Below are 19,065 nucleotides of genomic sequence, written 5' to 3' on the forward strand. Positions count from 1 at the left end.
ATAAGCAACCTATTCATAACCCTAGATAATAGGATACCTAGTGATAAACTAATTATAGCTAGTGACCGGCCCCCTGTTTGGTACCTATTATTCACGGGTGCTATATTTCCCAAGAATCTCTGAGAACGTTTTATTATTTTTACTAAAATTGCATGCTTATATAAATGTATATGATGATAAACAAGTCTACCAACATCTGTATTAAATATGTCGATAAAGAGGTTTTTTTTCTTTCATATGAAAGAAAATCGAGCCCAGTCCAGTCAGTGCACGAACAACGCAAGACAATAGTGAATTACTCCGGGAAGTCGGTTAAAAATCTATTCTGTACTATTTAATTTTAGCAATTGGATACTGCAAACATAAATAGCACGCATCATGATAAGCAAATCACAGTTTCTTAGGATGTATTATGCATACAGTGATATGCTGCTACGTCACCACTTCAGTGCAGACGCGAAAGCAACGCATGTCAATTGATAATTGCAGGTAAAGTACATTTGCATACATCTTAATCAAAGAAGTCAATATTATCTTTATGATATAAGGTAATAAATTATATCTATTATTATCTAATAAAACATTAAACATGTTTGGTATGCTACATGACGTCTTATAAATTTCCTGGCCATTGTGCCCAAGAAAGTAATAGCTGTCAATTTCACAGTACAGGAATAATAATAAAATAAAATTATTTAACAATTTAGAACTAAAGAAATCAGCATTGAAAGAAATCAGATCCAGTATATGACAATAGGCTCATCCCCTATTACATGGGACTTACGTACACCATATTGTCACTAAGTTAATTGCTAACTAAGTGTGACATTAATAGTACCATGGTAACAAAACTATTAGTTTAAACTATCTTGATCGCAGAATGCAGAAAATATTTTAAATAACATTACACGTTACAGAAAAACCCATTACGACAATTAAAATTAAAAATACAAGTCGAACAATACTTTTTTTAATTAATTTTCTTTTTATATTGCCATTGTTTTCTCCATAACAACTGAATGATATGCAGTAAAACTGTGAGATACAATTAGTGTAATGTTTACAATATAATTTATACCATTAGCCACGTTTGTTCCATTACCATATTTTTATCTTCTGTAACTTTGTTGCAAATGAATATGTTTTATTTTATTTACTTTTCATAAGTAAATATATGTTATACATCTTATTAAGACTGAAAAATATTTATTACTTTTGTGGTTTACTGAAGGACCAAAATTATAAATAAAGGAAATAAGATTTAATTTTGAATGAATCAACTGGTAACTGTTTTCTGAGATCAAAATGCAATGCAAATATTTTCTTTAGGTTTTTAATGTTAAGTTATTACCTAATATTTTTGAAAGTAAAAATCTATGAAGGTTGATTTATAATGAATGAATCATCATTAGCATGAACCCATATTAGAGAAGCATGTGGGATGAGCTCATCTACTCAAAACAATATGCACTTCCACCTACATATGAGATACGTAAGTACCTATCTAACATTCGGAATGCAACATTTGTTAATGAAAAGAGGTCATGGTTAAAGAACCCTAAGGCAATTTGAATATTTGTTCGGCAGTAAGAACTGGTTTTACTTACACCTATTGATAAACAAAATTCGACCTTATGGCACAGTTATCATAGTACCATTGTAATACTATCGCTTATTTCTATTTTAGGGACCACAAGGTCTCAGTCATATGAAAGATGTAGGCCAAAGCCAATTGGTAGCCCTTTAGATATTTATTACTGAATGGGGATAAATTAAGGCTTATTACAATATTTATTTTATTAGAGAACGACCAGTGATCCAAAACATATAATACAAATAAAAAATAACAGTAAATTATCGCTAATTACAGGTTATCCCAGATTTTTCTGACGTAATTTGTTCGGTCACAGAAAAAATTACAATTAGTACATAATTATAATAATGGAACGGAAAATTATTACAATTAATACATATCTACTAATTATAATAATGAGAATTTTAATATAACTTGATTTTTAAATCTAGTATTTTGTGTGAAATACACTTCAACGCTTTTATGATAATAAAAGACTTAATTAAAAGTTATAAGAATTCGTTCCATCGAGTTGTAATTTACTTCTTAAAATGTTTATATTTTGAGCTTGTAGGTTTTTTGGTTCAACAAAATACTCGTATCAATATTGTGAAAAATATCATTATGTGTTCGAGTAATGCGCCAGAACACATTACTTCAGGCATATGTAGATATTTTGCAGGTGTAACGAAATTTTGAACTAATACTTCCTTATAACGTGAGTTTATAAATAACTTGGTATTTAATAATGATTGATAAAATATAATATTCACGGTCTTCTGGTTTCCAATATGTTTAACAAGTCCTTTCTAATTTGTATTAAAGCCGTTACTGCATTCACGCGGTAATTGTTCATTGAGTGGAAACTGCTGCGAAGTAAATGTTATTTAATAAAACTAAATATTACTATTATAAAATTAAAAATAAATATGAAATCATAATATATGGAGGTGACAAATTATTGATTAATATTTTTCGTAACTAATAATATTATAATTATTATTTACATATATTTTTGTTTTGTTCTTAAAAGAGAATGTACATACAAATGATATTTAATAGTATTGTATAACTATACAAAAGGTTATAGGAATCAAGGACATGCTATTATATCAATGTTTTTATACTTATCACACCGTTATAAAAACTTGATTGCCCAGCAGTGGAACGTCACGGGCTGAAAAAACTTTTGTCGTTCATCCATGAAGTTCAATGCAAGAAATATAACAAAAATGTATTGTTTTATAGGCCTTTAAGTATGACTGCATATTTTTTGTACCAAGAACGTGAAAAGATATCGCTTCGATAGTAGACTATTGATGCAGTATTTTTTTAGAATTTTGTTTGTGTAGCATTTTGTGACCGACATTATATTGACTTCATTTAATGTAGGTATACATATGCCATTTAAGACCTTGGCTGCCAACAAAAATCTGTTGAAGACAAATCCTCCGCTACCGTTGGTGACTTTTGCCTCCAATGGCGTTGAATGTGTTAAAAATAAAAATAGCTCACATTGTAAATCGAAGCAAAGACTTTATACTCGTAAAGTTCCAGTTTCAACCATTAGATTAAAAATATTTTAAGCAGATTTAAAAAAAAGTATACATATGTTTTTGAAGTTAAGGAGCATTTATAGTCTAGATAATTACACATACATGAATTCCTTCATCGTTTATGTACGCTGGTTTAAAAGGTTAATTCACGGTACCTAATAGTTTTACAATTACTTCTGAGTTCTAGTGACGTTGTGCATAAGTGAATGCCAGTCATTATTTTTAGCAAGGACGTGACTTTTAACTATTCATTAAAAACTTTATTATTGCATTCACTGTGCGATTTATTTGTCGTTATTTTGGAAAATAAGTCTGTGTCGTTGGTTATGTAGTAACTGTCGAGCGAAGATTTTTGGATTCGATTCCATTTCATTTTGAGGTATTATCGGTTGTTCGAAAATTCTCAGTGATCAGTGCGGAGTTTGGGATTCAGAGAATTCCTCATTCATGGATCTGACTGTCGACATACATAAATGGTAAAAAGTTGTTCATCTCTACTTCGGAGATTAAAACACGTAACGTTATGTATACTATTGAAAATATTTAAAAGTTATTTGGCTTGAAACATTTTTAAGTATCATCCATCAGGGATTTATAATTTTTAATCATGAAAATCCATCAGAGTTTTATATTTTACTTGGAAAAATTACACAAAGAATTCCATTGTAACCAACAAAAAATAGTGTCACAACAACTACCTGTATTGAACTTCATCTAACGTGACGTCATAGGTCTTCATTCTTTTGTGACGTAATAAAAAGGGATCGTAAAAATAAACCATAAAAATTGCATTGCAGTAAAACCTGGATGAAATGCCCTCCAAAATATAAATTGGTATGGCTTTTGGATTGTAGTAAACTAAGAAATAGTTTTATTTTTGTGTCATTGTACTATGAATTTATAATTTTAGGTACAACTTGAAAAATACTCTTTATAACCTCAGAGTAATAATAGGTATAATAGGCTATTCGTAAAGAATTTGAAATAATCTTTTCCACATGCGAATAGTTAGTTATTTAACGCCTCTACAAAAGCCCTTCGGGTAATAAAGGGCGTGATGCTATGCTGTATATCTGGTTTGAAAGTCGAGAGAGTGCATTCTTTATACCAAGAAGTATAAATCTGCGGTCGTCGATTTAGTCGTCACGATTAGAAGCGGATGTGCGATTACAGTCGCGCCGTGAATGGGAGTCGTTAGGACAATCGAGTTACAATGCATTTGTTCGTTGGCCGAACTGTACCTTGTCCTACAAATTGTGATTTACATTCATTATTGAGACTTAGTCCCGCGCTATGGGCCAGTGAAAATGCACACGGCATTTTAGTTGTTTTTCTCTCTCTGCTTGATAAACATGGCGGCAATGAAACCGCGTGCAAAATAACACGCGAGAGTTCGATTTTTAAACTCATGTTTTTTTAATTGTTAGTGGCCAGTTTGTTTAGTGCGAGTGTAGTGCTGTGTAAATAAAAAATAAAAAGAAAAAAATATTTTTATAATATTTAAAATAGTGTTGTGATAATGAGCAATATTTAAATAATAAAAAAGAAAGTGAAATATATTATTAGTGCAGTGGCATGGCTTCCGAAGAAAAATCGATAAAAACTCATTTGGACGATGTGTTGGGAAAGTTTACAATGTTTGGTCCCTACCATGGGCAGTTGATGTTATTATTAGGCCTAGCCTATGCCTCAAATTCAGCTTATTGCTCTAATTATGTGTTTGCGGTTGAAGAAGTTGCATATAGGTGAGTACGTCTTTTTATTTATTAGGTATACTTAGTGCACGATGTATTACAATGTGACAATTCCTTATTCTTGGCTCATGTAAAGAATTAGGGACATTTCAATCATAATCTTAATTTTATAAAGAAGCTAATAATCTATACTGAAGAATAGCTTTTACCGATACTAAATGTCTTTTGACTATCCCAGGCCATATTGTTTGATAGTCTTCATACAATTGTTAAAAAATACTAGCTTATTACTAACGTCATTCAGTCAAATCTTTCGAAGGACCAATGTCATGACAATGCCAATCAATTATGACAACTGCGGACCGAAGGACCAATTCGGTTGAATGACACAATAGTGCTCCATAAGGTCATCGTTTTACTGCTTACTACCTGGTCAACCATATCGGTACGCAATTGTACATGAACTTGACCATGCCTTGCGCAGATAAAAGACTTGTTGTTGATTGCCATGACAAAATGCGGAAAGAATTGCTAAGAAAAGTCTTAATTAACTTGAATTTTATTTACCTAAACTTGGGAATATTGAGATTTTATCCTGTGATGTGAGTGTGTTTACAAACATACAAATTCATATAGGTACATATTCACATTTAGATCCAACAACTACTTAAGGAACACTCTAAAAAAATCCGTACTCGAATAAAAAACAAAATCCGAAATCGTAATCGAACCCGCATTGAACAGCAGCACCAAAACATGCAGTAAGTTTTATTAATAACACTTAATATTTTTGTTACGCTAAATTATAATGTAAATATTATCAAACAAATTATCTCCTCAAAAATCTGCTCAAATAGGTATTACGTATTGTGTTTAGTAATATCATCATGGTCATAATTATAATATTCATAATATTATGTAAATATTGTGATAGTTATTAGTCATATTAATTTATCTGTCGTATTAATTGTCAATATTATTGTATACAAAAGAGGTTAGCAATCATGATCTTTAAAGGTCAAGACTTTAGGTGTGATGAAAGTAAAATAAACAAAACAGCTGATTTTTATATGTGCATAATGATTGGTTAGTGCAGTATATGACATATATTATAGGCTAAATCGAATTATACAGTATTGTTTAAAAAAATGAGATTCTTATCTACATAGATCTGGCCAGGTATCAACCTGATTAAATAATAAATGAGTACAAAACAGTAAGAGCAAAAAGTGTTAAACCATTTTATGATTTAATGGGTACAGTGGGAAAGTCTAAATTACTAAAATGCTGTCACTACCGATAGGCACAGAATATCTCCCGCACAGGGTCATACAGGTCACGTAACATATCTCGCAAATATAGACAACCAGTTATAACTGGTTCTTGTTTGGTGACAAGGAAGCTGTCCATTACTTTTGATGATACAAGTCCACTGGTGCTCGACCTAGGGGAGATATTCCTTTAACAATGATTCACAAGTGTACGTGGTACATAATGTTAGAAATATAAAGGTTTATATAATTAGTTGTTTACTCATAAAGAACTTGGTTCACTAACAATGAGTAATAACACTTTCTTTTTGCAGTACTGCAAAGGTAATTAGGTAATTCGAGTAAGTAATTAACTTGGATGCAGTTATTGAGTCGCTTATCATCACCAAAATCATCATCATCACATTGACTTCAAGACGTCTATTACTGACTATAGACCTCTCCCAATGACTTCCAAATAGGTCGGTTGGAAGCGACATGCATCCAGCGACTTACTTCTATTTGACTCACTCTAATATTATCACCGAAATTATTAATCTAATTAAACGATCCTTACATACATCTATCATAGTGCAAATGCAATTATCTGAGTAGTTCAATACGAGTACGTAAGATGATATCAGAATGAACACAACCTTCATTAGAAGGTCTCGGAAAATAAGGAAAAAAAAAATGCTTCATTTTTACTGTAAAAACAAAACAATAAAAACGTCAAAACTGTCTTGGTTCTATGAGGTATTAAAGATTAATAGGGAGATTATAAGAAATAAATGAAATTATTTTCTGTAAGAAATATTAAAACACCTGGAAAAAATATACTACCGATGCGACATCAGACGCTATCTTGCAATGTGAAACGTATCATTGTACCCGTTCGTAGCACCAAAACACTATGTTTCAAGTTTCTCTAAAGGAATTAATTAGGTGTATAAGAGTAGCTGCTTTCATATAACAAAATACATATACATAATATAAAGCTGAAGAGTTTGTTTGTTTGTTTTAACGCGCTAATCTCCGGAACTACTGGTCCGATTTGAATAATTCTTTTTGTGTTGAATAGTGCATTTATCGAGGAAGGCTATCTATAGGCTAAAAAAACATTACGCTATGACCAATAGGAGACAAGCAGAGCGGGTGAAACCGCGCGGAAGTAGCTAGGGCATCTTATAATATAAACACAAAAAGCCTGGGAACCATCTCCACGTGAAGGAAATGTTATGCATAGATGCAATCTTATTGAAATGCAGTTGTTTGAAGATGTGTCGCATTGTTATCGTGTGAACTTGATAGTAGAAGCCACTGTTATTTATTTATTTATTTATACTTCATCACAAAAAAACAGTGAATGGCGGACTTAATGCCTTAAGGCATTCTCTAACAGTCAACCATAGGGTAGTGCAGAGAAATGAAGCGGATTGATGCGAAGCCAAAACATGGTACAAAAGAAAATAAGAATACAATATACAATATATACAATACATATACATATATAATACATATTATATACATATACATACACATAATACAATATATATCTAATGCTAAACGACTACATATACTGCATAAATAAAAATACACATAATGAAGAAATAAGTTTCCTCAATTGTTTTGCGACTGCCAATCCTTAAATATATGCTCGCGGATTTTAAATTTAAAGGAACTGCGATTTTTTGCCACTCTGATCTCCTTGGGGAGCGCATTCCACAGAAGAACAGCTTGAATGAAAAAAGAAGAGTGAAGGAAGTCAGTGCGATGAGAGACACACTGGAGGTGTCGATTTTGAGACGAACGAAGAAATTTAGTGTGGTTAGCGCAAGAATATTGGAAGTAAGAAGCAAGGTAATTAGGCGAAGAAGGAGAGTCAAGGTAAGAGAATAAAGTGGTCAATGCCCTCTGCTGCCTGCGCAAGCGTATGGGCAGCCACTTTAGTTGCAGTCTATGTGCAGAAACATGATCATATTTACGTAAGTTGAAAACGAATCGAATGCAGTTATTTAGAAGTCGGTCCAGTTTGTTGAGCAGATCTGCATTCAGGTCGTAGTAACAGACATCAGCGTAATCAATAATGGGGAAAATCAAGCTCTGCACCAGCTGTGCCCTTACGGAGGATGGAAGGAAATTCCTCAAACGGTACAGCGCCCTCAATGACCCAGTAACTTTCTGGCAAACACTAGTAACCTGTGCACGCCAGCTCAATGTGCTATCAATAATTAAGCCCAAGTCCTTGACGTCCTGACTGTATGGGATAGTCACACCATTATAGGAGATGGGAGGCAGTGTCGCACCGTCAATCGATCTGAGGCTCCAAGAGCTTCCTATAATTATGGCTTGGCACTTGTTTGGATTGACAGCTATGCCGAACCTGTTTGACCAACTTCGAACAGCTGCCAAGTCACCATTAAGTCTGCTGATAGCATCAGGTAGCTCGTCCACCCCAGATTGACGGTACAACTGCAAGTCGTCCGCATACAAATGGTACGCACACTGAAGTTCAGGAGTAATGAGGTTAATAAAAATGGAGAAAAGAAGTGGAGAAAGAATGCCGCCCTGAGGAACGCCTGCCGTCAGATCACACCAGCCAGAGAAATTATCATCATGCTGGACTGACTGCTGACGCCCCCGAAGATAGGATATGAAGAGAACCATTCCAATGAATCGCCGGAGATCGCAAGATGGGACAGGATTGCCGAAAGGATATCGTGACTGACCATATTAAAAGCGTTGGAAAAATCTACCAATACCAAGACTGTCACTTTGGTATCCTCCATGCCAGCCCTAACATCGCCAGTCACTTTAAGGAGGGAGGTTACAGTGCTGTGGCCCGGTCGAAAACCAGATTGCAACGGGCTTATTAGACTGTGCTTGTAAACAAAATGGGATAATTGTTTATGGACACAGGCCTCCAGCACCTTGGACAGGAAGGGAAGGATTGAGTTACTGTAACATAAATAAATACACTATAGTCATTGTTGGTTGTAGTGAATGATAATATGAATATAGGAGATAATATTTAGTATTATCAAAGTGCATCAGACGACTAAATTATTTATAAATTACTTATCGTAGGATTTGTCCCTCATGATTGCACAGAGAAATACTCCCTATATACTATTAAATTAAAGTCAAAGTAAAAGATACATTTGAACGTCAAATCAAAACAGTAGCATACTTAAGAGTGAACAATATATTTGATTTACGAAACAATTACAGTAAAAAAGGGGTGTTGATAAACGTAAAAGTATTTAGTAGAGTACCTACAAGTACTCGTATTCTTATGTAAATACCAACTATTAGGTATAAATATAATAATAATTCGGCACGAATGGGCCGGCTCGACCGGAGTGTTTCGTTATGAGAGTGAGGTTACTGGAGGCTTAATTACCCCCCTTTTCAAACTTCCCAATCCCCGATTCAACAAAAGCTCTTAAATTCCTAACTCCCAAAAGATCGGCAACTTACTTGAAACGCCTCTGGTGTTTGCTTATTGCGGCGGCGATTGCTTACCATTAAGTGATCCGTCTGCTGGTTTACCGGCTTATACCATAAAAAATAAAATAAGTGTTTTATTGTTACAGGTGTAAAGATGAAACGTTTGCAGACAATATGTGTGGTACTATCAATGGGACGTCGTGCACAGAATGGGTGTATGATAAAACTGAGAGTTTTGTTGCCGACGTAAGTTGGATTGAAGTGAATTTTATATAAAAAAGTATCTTAATATTTAAAAGGGAAGTCCGAGATGCAAATTATGTTAAGTTTATCTAACCATCACTATCCGCCAGATGTCATCTATTATACTCATTTGAACATAGGGGATCTTCTTGCTATGTTAGCATCGAAAATAACTTCAGGTTCTGAATCTAAATCTGAGAATTTTTAAGTCGTAAACTCAAATTACCTTATTCAATTCAATTATGATATTTTATTTTATTTATTTCACATTACTTACCTCATCATAAACTCAATCATACTGCAAAGATATCTAAGAATTAATTAAAGAGAATAAATTATAATTGGCGTCATTAAAGCGACCTCAATTCCCAAACCATTGTTATTGCATTTACTTGGTTAATATCAATTACGAGTAATAAGGGATAATAATGCATTAATCCGCAGATGCACTTTTAAAAGATAATTGGGTTGTATTTTGGTTATCCCATCAAAACTTATTAAATGGGAATGAAATGGAAGTAAGGACTGTAAAAAAATCATTATATCCCTGTAGGTATTATAATTACAATTTATATGTGAGTACAAAGTAATACTTATAGGACCACAAAATAGCAATCTGGTCCTTTTGCTCCAAATAGTATAAGATTTGTTTTTTTCTTTAGTTTCAGCTTGCCTGCCAGGATTGGAAAAGGACTTTGGTGGGAACGGTCCACAGTCTAGCTTATATGATTGGGCTACTTATTGTTGGTCCTTTATCTGACAGGTAATTTTCTTTATTAACCCATGAAGTAGTAATTAACTGTAGTTCACAATCTAAATTAAAATTATAACCACACTTAAACTTATCGTTATTCTTTTCTGAGTAGGCTAGTATGAGTTCATAGATTAAGATGAATATTCTGTCGTCGAATATATACATACTGGAAATGAAAACATACCTAACTATGAGTATCACTATATATTAACTTATACTTGTATTGCAGTGGTAATTGATTGTACAATTTTATCTTAGGATAGGATTTTTCTTATAGATACAAAATGCAGATCGACTGCAACCATTTAAAATGACTTTGAAAAGTTGGACTCCATTCGATGAATTCAAGTATTTTTTCCTTTAAAATATTCCTTTCAGACAACAGCATTTTCTTTGTTTCTTGAAATATTACGAATATATTATTCTTTTGAACATTTCCATTATCATGTATTTTGATATGCGCTCTTCACACTTAATTAAGCATGTACTTGTCGATTTATTACTGCAACGTGAATAAAGATAAAATTGTATTTCATCTGTTAAAATGCTAATTGGCAATTTTAACAATGCAAATGTAGATTTATGCGTGGAAGATAAATAACGTATTGAAATGTTATAATGTTATTTAGTGGCGACATATGAATAAATAGGCACTAAAATTATATAAAATTATATAAGATTTTCAGTAAATCAAAATCTATATATATAAAACTCTTCCGTTACTGAGTGACTGACTGACTGACTGACAGACAACGCACAGTCGAAACTACTGGTCGTAGACAGCTGAAATTTGGAATGTAGGTTCCTTGGGATATGTAGGGGAGCACTAAGAAAGGATTTTTGGAAATTCAACCCCCAAGGGGGGAAAAGGGGTAAAAACGTTTCTATGAAAAATCTTATTCCTTGGGTTTATAAACTTGAAACTTGGCATGAACACGTACATAGGCAAGTAAATATGTTTGACATTATAAGTTTTTTCAAACTACCCTCCAATCGTGATTTAGGGGGTGCGATTGGGTGACTGATTTATTAACGCACAGCCGAAACCGCTCGGTATAGGAGTCTAAGATTTTGAACAGAGGTTCCTTTAGTACCATAAGTGAGCACTAAGAAGGGATTTTTGAAATGTCAACCCCCAAGGGGGGGAAACTGGATAAACTGAGCCGGGGCTGCGGGAAAGTTCTAACGAGATACCGTGGCCCCGGAACGCAAAGGGCAACTGAAGGAACGAGGTGGGTTTTAGTCAGTAAAAGTCTGACACTCCCTTCCGTTCCACCCAGAGCAGGAGAGGTCATTTGATGATTTCCCATCCTTAAAAAAAGACTTTGTATGACAACTTTCAGTCGTCTCTTTAACATACATAATAACATACATAATTATGTACATACATGCATAACATTAATAACATCACGCCTTTAAATCCCTATTTTGTGTTAACACTACCCATACAAACAGCTAAAAGGTAACAAGTGAAGAGACGAAATTTGTCCGCATCCATTTTCACCTAAATTCTTAACGTTAATGAGATTTACTTTTTATTATCAGGTCAACCTAATAGCCTCACATGTACGTATAACTTCGTAAGAATTTTCTTTCAACTCCTAACCGTTGAGGAGTTGTACCTTCCATCATCAGCTCATTCACATGGGATGATGACTATCAGACGCAAATACTTAAACAGATCTATGAAATTGTCAAAAACGTAATTGCCTGTAAATTGTGTGTGGAACCAGCCTGTGGAAGAAAAAGCCCTGTCGAGATCATTAAAAAACGCTATATATAACCGAATTACACGTGGGCGAAGCCGCGGGCGGAAAGCTAGTCCGTCTATAAAAAAAGACTTAAACAAAATTGGTCTTTTGGTAACGATATTGTGGTTCTTTTATTGCAAGATTTTTTGTCTTCAGAATAGGAAGAAAAGCCTTGATAGTAGCAACAGGCGTACTGGGTGGAGTCCTGGGTATCGCCAGGAGTTTTGTCACCTCGTATTGGTTGTATATAGTTCTGGAGTTTCTGGAGTCAGCTTTCGGAGATATATGCTCACCAGCTTATATATTGAGTAAGTGGTTTAAATTCATATTTCAGAGATATACTTATATTATTATTATAAATCTATGGAATCACGGGCAAAGGAGCAGACAGGTCACCTGATGATTATAGTGATCAACCCTGGCTATTGACACCCCAGAAACCCCAAGTACATTGTTGGCCTTTTAAGAAGGAATACGATTTTCTTCTTTTCTTGGATGTATCCAAACCGATACATCCTTCAAGAAAAGATATATACTTAGATATACTACACCTTCTTGTATACAATATATTGTATTATGCGTTCTGTTTATGAATTCTTATTTGTTACAGATATAGAGATAATAGCAACTACCAAACGCGTCCCCTACTACATGCTATGCGCTATTGGGTACAGCGTAGGTGGCATATTAAAAGCCCTCGTAGCCTGGATGGTTCCCGACTGGAGAAACTTCCTACGAGTCCTATACGGTCCAGCACTCCTCTTCTTCTTGTACATATTCTTAATAGACGAAAGTCCAAGATGGCTTCTAATAAAGGGTAAAAAGAAAGAAGCAGTAGATATTATAGAGAAAATGGCAAAAAAGAACGACATTACAATAGACCAGAAGGTACTAGATAATCTAGTGAGTGATACGAAACAAGAAGAGAATGTAGAATTTGGAACTGTTTTGAAGAGTACATTTACTTCTGGGGCCTTGTTTAAGAGGTTCATAGTCTGTGTGATATGGTGGACGACTTCTACGTTTGTGAACTATGGAATGACAATCACATCTGTGTCCTTGCAAGGGAACATATATTTGAACTTTGCTTTAGTATCTATGACTGATGTTCCTGGAAGTTTTATAGCTATGTACGTGCTGATGAAGTATAATAGGAAGATCCCGTTGATTGTCAGCTTCTTGTTGGCTGGTGTGTTTTGTGTTGGACAACCGTTCTTGCCTACAAGTGAGTAGAGGCTACATAACCATTCCTACCTTTTACACCAGATTTTTCATCGTAATTTAATATTACTGAAAATGTGTTCCTCTATAAGGCATTTGTATTCTTCTATTTGCTCCTAATGTAAATCCAACAGATTCTTAGCCACAACATGATGTGAGTTACCAAATGAAACGTTTCATTTACTTTGCAGATTATGAATGGCTGTCAATAACAATGTTCCTGATCAGCAAGTTGATGGTGACTCTGTACTTCACCATCACCTACATGTATACTTCAGAATTGTTCCCCACATACACGAGGAACTCTATGCACGCGTTGTGCTCGTCTTTGGGCAGAGTGGGGTCTATAGTTGCACCGCAGACACCGCTTTTGGTAATTATATTTTCTTTTTTAATGTATGAATTGAAGTTGTGTTGTTCATTGTGTATTTTTTATGATATAAGCCAGTAAACGAGCTTACGGATCACTTGATAGTAAGCAATCGCCACCGCCCATTGACACCCGAAACACCAGGGACGTTACAAGTGCGTTGCCGGCCTTTTGGGGGTTAGGCATTTAAGGATTGTTGGGGAAATGGGGACTGGAAAGGGGAGTAATTGGTGTTCAGTCTTGTTTAATGCGCTTTGAAATTCGATGGTCTTGGTCTTGAGTCTTGATATCTGTGTGGCACTAAAAATAGATCTTGTGCTAACGTTTTTGACGACAGTTATTGAGTTATCTGTGCAATTTTTATACCTTACACTTTAAAAGCTTTGTGAACAGCATACATTTTGTTTCAGACGGTATACTGGCACGGTCTCCCATCACTAGTATTTGGAATCTCATCGCTTGTGGCAGGATTTGCCACTTTCCTAGTACCTGACATCGCCAATGATGCATTACCTGATACTGTCAAAGAAGCTGAGGCGATAGGACATAAAGACAAACCAATTCTACCTGAAGACAAGACATCGAAAGTAAATCATGACGTAGTGAATAAAAGTTTTGACTGGAAAGAGTAGATGCAGAGAATTTGTGATTGTGTGTTTGTTTGTTTGTTCGTTGGTCTTTTTGTACAACGAATTGACATGAATTTCATAGAGGTCTATAGAATAATAAATAAGCATTTTTTCCATCAAGACATAATGTAATGGAATAAATAAATTATGGACAAAATGAAACAGGTAAAGCGTAGTGATGATATTATTATGCATAACTGAATTTAAGTTAAAGTGGTAAGATTTTACTCAAATGCTGATTTTCATCCAACTTTACAATTAATGTTTTATGCAGAATCTGATGTGTGTAAATGCTTATTTAACCATACACGAAAAATGTATGACTGTATTTTGATTTTAAAATTAAATTTTATAAAATTATCGTTACTTTACAGTACAAATTACGTTAGTCGTAAAGTATATTTTCAATAGAATTATATAAGTTTTTAACTGCTGTGTTTTATTTTTATAAATATTTCAGAATTCTTTGATGTTCAACTTCGAAGATTACGACTATGAGAAATATTATTGAGCATTTTTAGTTTTCCAGATATCTTAATAATACCTCGAAAACTGCTAATCATGCTAGGTTAATAACAATGTCCTAAGGATGTGCCGTATCAGGGGTTGACTCGGGAGCAGGTCTACTAAGAGTACTCGGTGCCCCATACAGGATTTAGTGAGGTAAAAATCCCACACTTCCTAGTCTTTAATTCACGAAAGTTTTGAAGATTTTCCCATCATCAAAAATGGTCGCGTGACGATCTCCGGCCACCGTAAGTGCGGGCCTGCGGACGGCGAGCAAGGGTAGCTCGCCGCCCGACCAGAACCAGACCCGTGCGTGCGGCGCGTCGCGTTCCGCGCGCGCCTCAAAGAGCCATCAGACCACCACAGATGTCCGCACGGAGCTGCGGACTACCTAGCGGGTTTACCGGGGCTCCGGCTCGACAAGCAGGAGAAGGAACGGGGTGGTTTTTAGTCAGTAAGAGTCTGACACTACCTCTCGCTTTGCCCTGGCGAGAGAAGTCATTGGATGATTTTCCCCCCAGAAAAAAAAAACATCAAAAATGGTCCATTAAAATGTGAATATTTTATAAGAATCCCATATCTCTATATAATCTTAACTGATTATTGAAGTGAGATTACTTGTAAAAAAGGCATTCGATTTGTCGTGATATATCTATACTAATAACCAGTTTTCATATCTAAACAAAACAAATTAATAATGATGTTCATTAGTTCGGGTGCAGATTGAGCGTGTATAATTGCGAGTGGCGTCGCGGCGCCGATGCGAGCAATTTTCAATTTGGCCGCATGCGCCACCTGCGAGTGTTTGTGCAATATTAATACTGGGACGATGTGCAGTGCGATGTGTAGGCCAGGAGCTAGCTGGCTACTGTCGATTGTCATGTTGGAGTTACAAATGAATTGTGGTTATTCTTGTTTTGTTGTTATCTGCCCAGATTTGCCCTCGTGGAATTTAAGATTTCTAAATTTGAATAGGTTCTGGTTCGTCTTTGATTAATATACTGGTGAAAGATTTTTTTAAATTGGTCTAGTAAGATTTCCTTTTTATAATATTACTATAGCGTAATAATAGTACATATACATACATAATGTGTTAAAGATACACAATAAATAATTATCCTAGATTACTTTCTAAGTAGGTAATCACCTACATAAGATTTCATACCAATCGGGATGAAATTTTATTAGTAAAGTCATAAAAAAAATTGCAGTAGCATACAAGATGATTTTTTTTTGTATCACCGCCTCCTAGACTAGAAAGCGTGAATGGAATTCCTACATAGGGAATTGCCACCACAAGTTGTTGCGATACAGGCGATATTATATGGTACAGGCGACTAATGTTTTATCATTCTGTTACATTGCATCTATTCATGTTATATGATTTTAGATTGTATGTAGCATAATTTAATCAGTGCAGTGCGAAGCGCGCTCGTATACGGTCGTGTTTACAAAACTCGCGAATCGCGCGGCACTAGCCGCTGCCTGCCTTACTATGAATACCCAACCACTCATAGCCAATGAGTTGCTGGCATTTATTCAACATGCCATCGACACGATGGATGAAGTTAGCATCTTGCAAATCTGCAAATCTAACTTCAAGGAGGAAGACATAAGTAGCGGCAAAAGGTTGCTATTCCAATGTCTTGGAAAGCTGGACGAGATGCCAGCTCGCCGAAGGGACGGAACGGAGAAAAGTGTGCAGGATATAATCACCTTGCTGAAGGTGACAGATCCCGACGACGTGCCTGCATTCGTGGCAAAGGACTTGCACAAGCTGCCCCCTGTCACCTTTGATCACGTCGACGTTACCAGGCTGCTCAAGGACATCATATCCTTGAAGACAAGCCTGGCTGAGGTACAGTCGAAGCTGATGTCATCCGAAAATACCATCGGAGAACTCCGTGCGGAATTATTGGCATTACGCAACACTGTCGTTGTAAGTGGGTCACCAACACTGTGCACCGACGACGCAAACACATGCCGCGGTGCAGCGAATGCATCGGTCAGCAGTTTGGAGTCGGCGAAGGCGCAGGCATCGCCACGTGCGGGCGCTGCAGTGAGTCACTCCGACGAACGGCTAGCGCCTCCGGCGCAGGCTACGACACGTGTAAGTACGTCGACCCCCAAACGTGCTTACGCTGACATCGCTGCAAAGGGGGGTAAGCAGGTTCAACAGGGCGAAAAGCCTCGCGTGGATCTGCATCAGGAGGTTCCTAAAAAGAACCAGAATGACAAGGAAGGCTTTACCCTTGTCGAAAGAAAGAAGAAGAGGAAGCCTACTTGCCGCAATCAGTGCGGTACCGCATTGACAGGACATAACCATCTGCTGCGTCCTGCTGTACCAGCGACACTGCTCTACGTGTCCCGTCTGCATGACTCCACAAAGGTGGAGGAGATTGTGGAGTTCATTAAGATCAAGGCAAAGCTTCATCTGAAGGTCGAGCAGCTGCACTCTCAACACAGAGTGGACTTCAAGTCCTTTGTAGTCAGGGTGCCGACAGAACATCTGTCGATCTTCATGAAAGAGGAGTTTTGGCCGCGAGGTGTAGTCTACCGACGTTTCCGAGGTCGGCTACCGGACACAGTGCGACATACGACACCGTCTCTTCGTGTGACCTAATTATTAATTATTAAGCACAACTAAGTGTAATATTGTTTGTAATGTATGTATAGTATTTATAAATTTTAATGTATTAGTTTATAGTATTTTATATGGGCCTATGAAGCCTGAAATAAATGAATAAATAAAAAAAAAAAAATAATTTATATTGATTCTATTGAATATCAGTGTTTATTATAAACAATGTAACATTTGATATCGTAACAAACTATATATTGTAGAAGTATTGTTAATTGTACCTATTTGTATCTACATATTATTTTTCACAATTGAACAATTATTAATGCGACCCATTACTTGAAAAAAAAACGCTAACTGTAAGCTCTTTTATACTCCAACAGCAGTAAATCTAACTGTAGAAAATCGTTTAAAAAACACGAAGATTTAAACTTCTAGTAGACGAGTAAACTAATTAAAGGTTTTCCGTGAATAAAAAGAATTTCTTGAACATTTCTCAAAGCCTGTATGTAGGATAAGCCTTGAGGTAACCGACAAACTTCTTACAGTGAATAAAAAATATCGAGACGGACCGAAGCGGGCGATATTAAGTTGGTGATACACAGAGAGAGATAGTTAGGTTTTGTAATTAAGGTTTTTTTTTTTAGTTGCAGCTAGTATTAAGATTTATTTTGTATTCTTAGTGTATGCGTGTGGTAGCCCAGTAAGGCTGATCCCGACACGGAGCTGCAGACTGCCTAGAGGGTTTACTGGGTCTCCGGCTCGAAAAGCAGGAGTAGGAACAGGTTGGTTTCTAGTCACTAAGAGTCTGACACTCTCTCTCGCCTTGCCTAAGGCGGGAGAAGTCTTTGGATGATATTTCCCTCTCAAAAAAAGTTCCTCCATATTGTTTGATACTGTAATACTTATGATGTTGTTATATTGGTACGGTATAATTATGTATGATTCAAATCAGTGTTCGTTACTAAAAATATAATCTTTTTCCTGAAAATAGGCAATGAACGTTTTTCAATTTATCAATAACAATTCGTATCCGAAATTCATGACCCTTACCGAAACTTCAAAAATGCAAAAAAATAATCCTAAAAGCTTGTTTGTAATGTTTTTTTTTTTATAACGGTAAATAGAACTGAATGTTTTTTAATGTACCTCGATGTATTTTTTTAAACGTGTTTAAAAATGCGTACATCATTTATTTGACACACGCTTTACATCCATGCCCAAAACAACAAATTTAACTAAAGAACAATTTTACCATTTCACTGAGAATGAGTTCCGTGCAGAAATCAAAGCTGCAACAAGTTGCACCGAAACAGATTGCTAGGAAAATGTGAACCATTACAGAACATTTTAATTTGTTATTCACAGTAGTGTTTTATTTAAAATAATACTACTAAATAAAATGTAACATTATTATAAAAGAAACTGCAAATAATAGAAAAAAAAAACATCGCACTCAGTGTGCTACCAGCTTAGTACTTAATAA

General features: G+C 35.5%; 2 protein-coding genes across 2 annotated transcripts; both read left to right on the forward strand.

Annotated features, from left to right (window-relative positions):
• The first annotated feature begins 4,297 nt into the window (after positions 1 to 4,297).
• Positions 4,298 to 14,921, forward strand: LOC118263842 (organic cation transporter protein-like). The gene is made up of 7 exons (XM_035576034.2): positions 4,298 to 4,874; positions 9,670 to 9,769; positions 10,429 to 10,529; positions 12,428 to 12,579; positions 12,882 to 13,496; positions 13,684 to 13,865; positions 14,273 to 14,921. Exons 1-7 carry the CDS (start codon positions 4,705 to 4,707, stop codon positions 14,492 to 14,494), a joined length of 1,542 nt encoding a protein of 513 aa, XP_035431927.2. The 5' UTR covers positions 4,298 to 4,704; the 3' UTR covers positions 14,495 to 14,921.
• Positions 14,922 to 16,381: 1,460 nt separating this feature from the next.
• On the forward strand, positions 16,382 to 17,783 carry LOC118268588 (uncharacterized). Its single transcript, XM_050705595.1, has one exon. It carries the CDS (start codon positions 16,494 to 16,496, stop codon positions 17,619 to 17,621), a length of 1,128 nt encoding a protein of 375 aa, XP_050561552.1. The 5' UTR covers positions 16,382 to 16,493; the 3' UTR covers positions 17,622 to 17,783.
• The last annotated feature ends 1,282 nt before the right edge of the window (positions 17,784 to 19,065 follow it).

The sequence above is a fragment of the Spodoptera frugiperda genome, chromosome 27 (genome assembly GCF_023101765.2).
Source record: "Spodoptera frugiperda isolate SF20-4 chromosome 27, AGI-APGP_CSIRO_Sfru_2.0, whole genome shotgun sequence".
In the NCBI taxonomy this organism is placed as follows: domain Eukaryota; kingdom Metazoa; phylum Arthropoda; class Insecta; order Lepidoptera; family Noctuidae; genus Spodoptera; species Spodoptera frugiperda.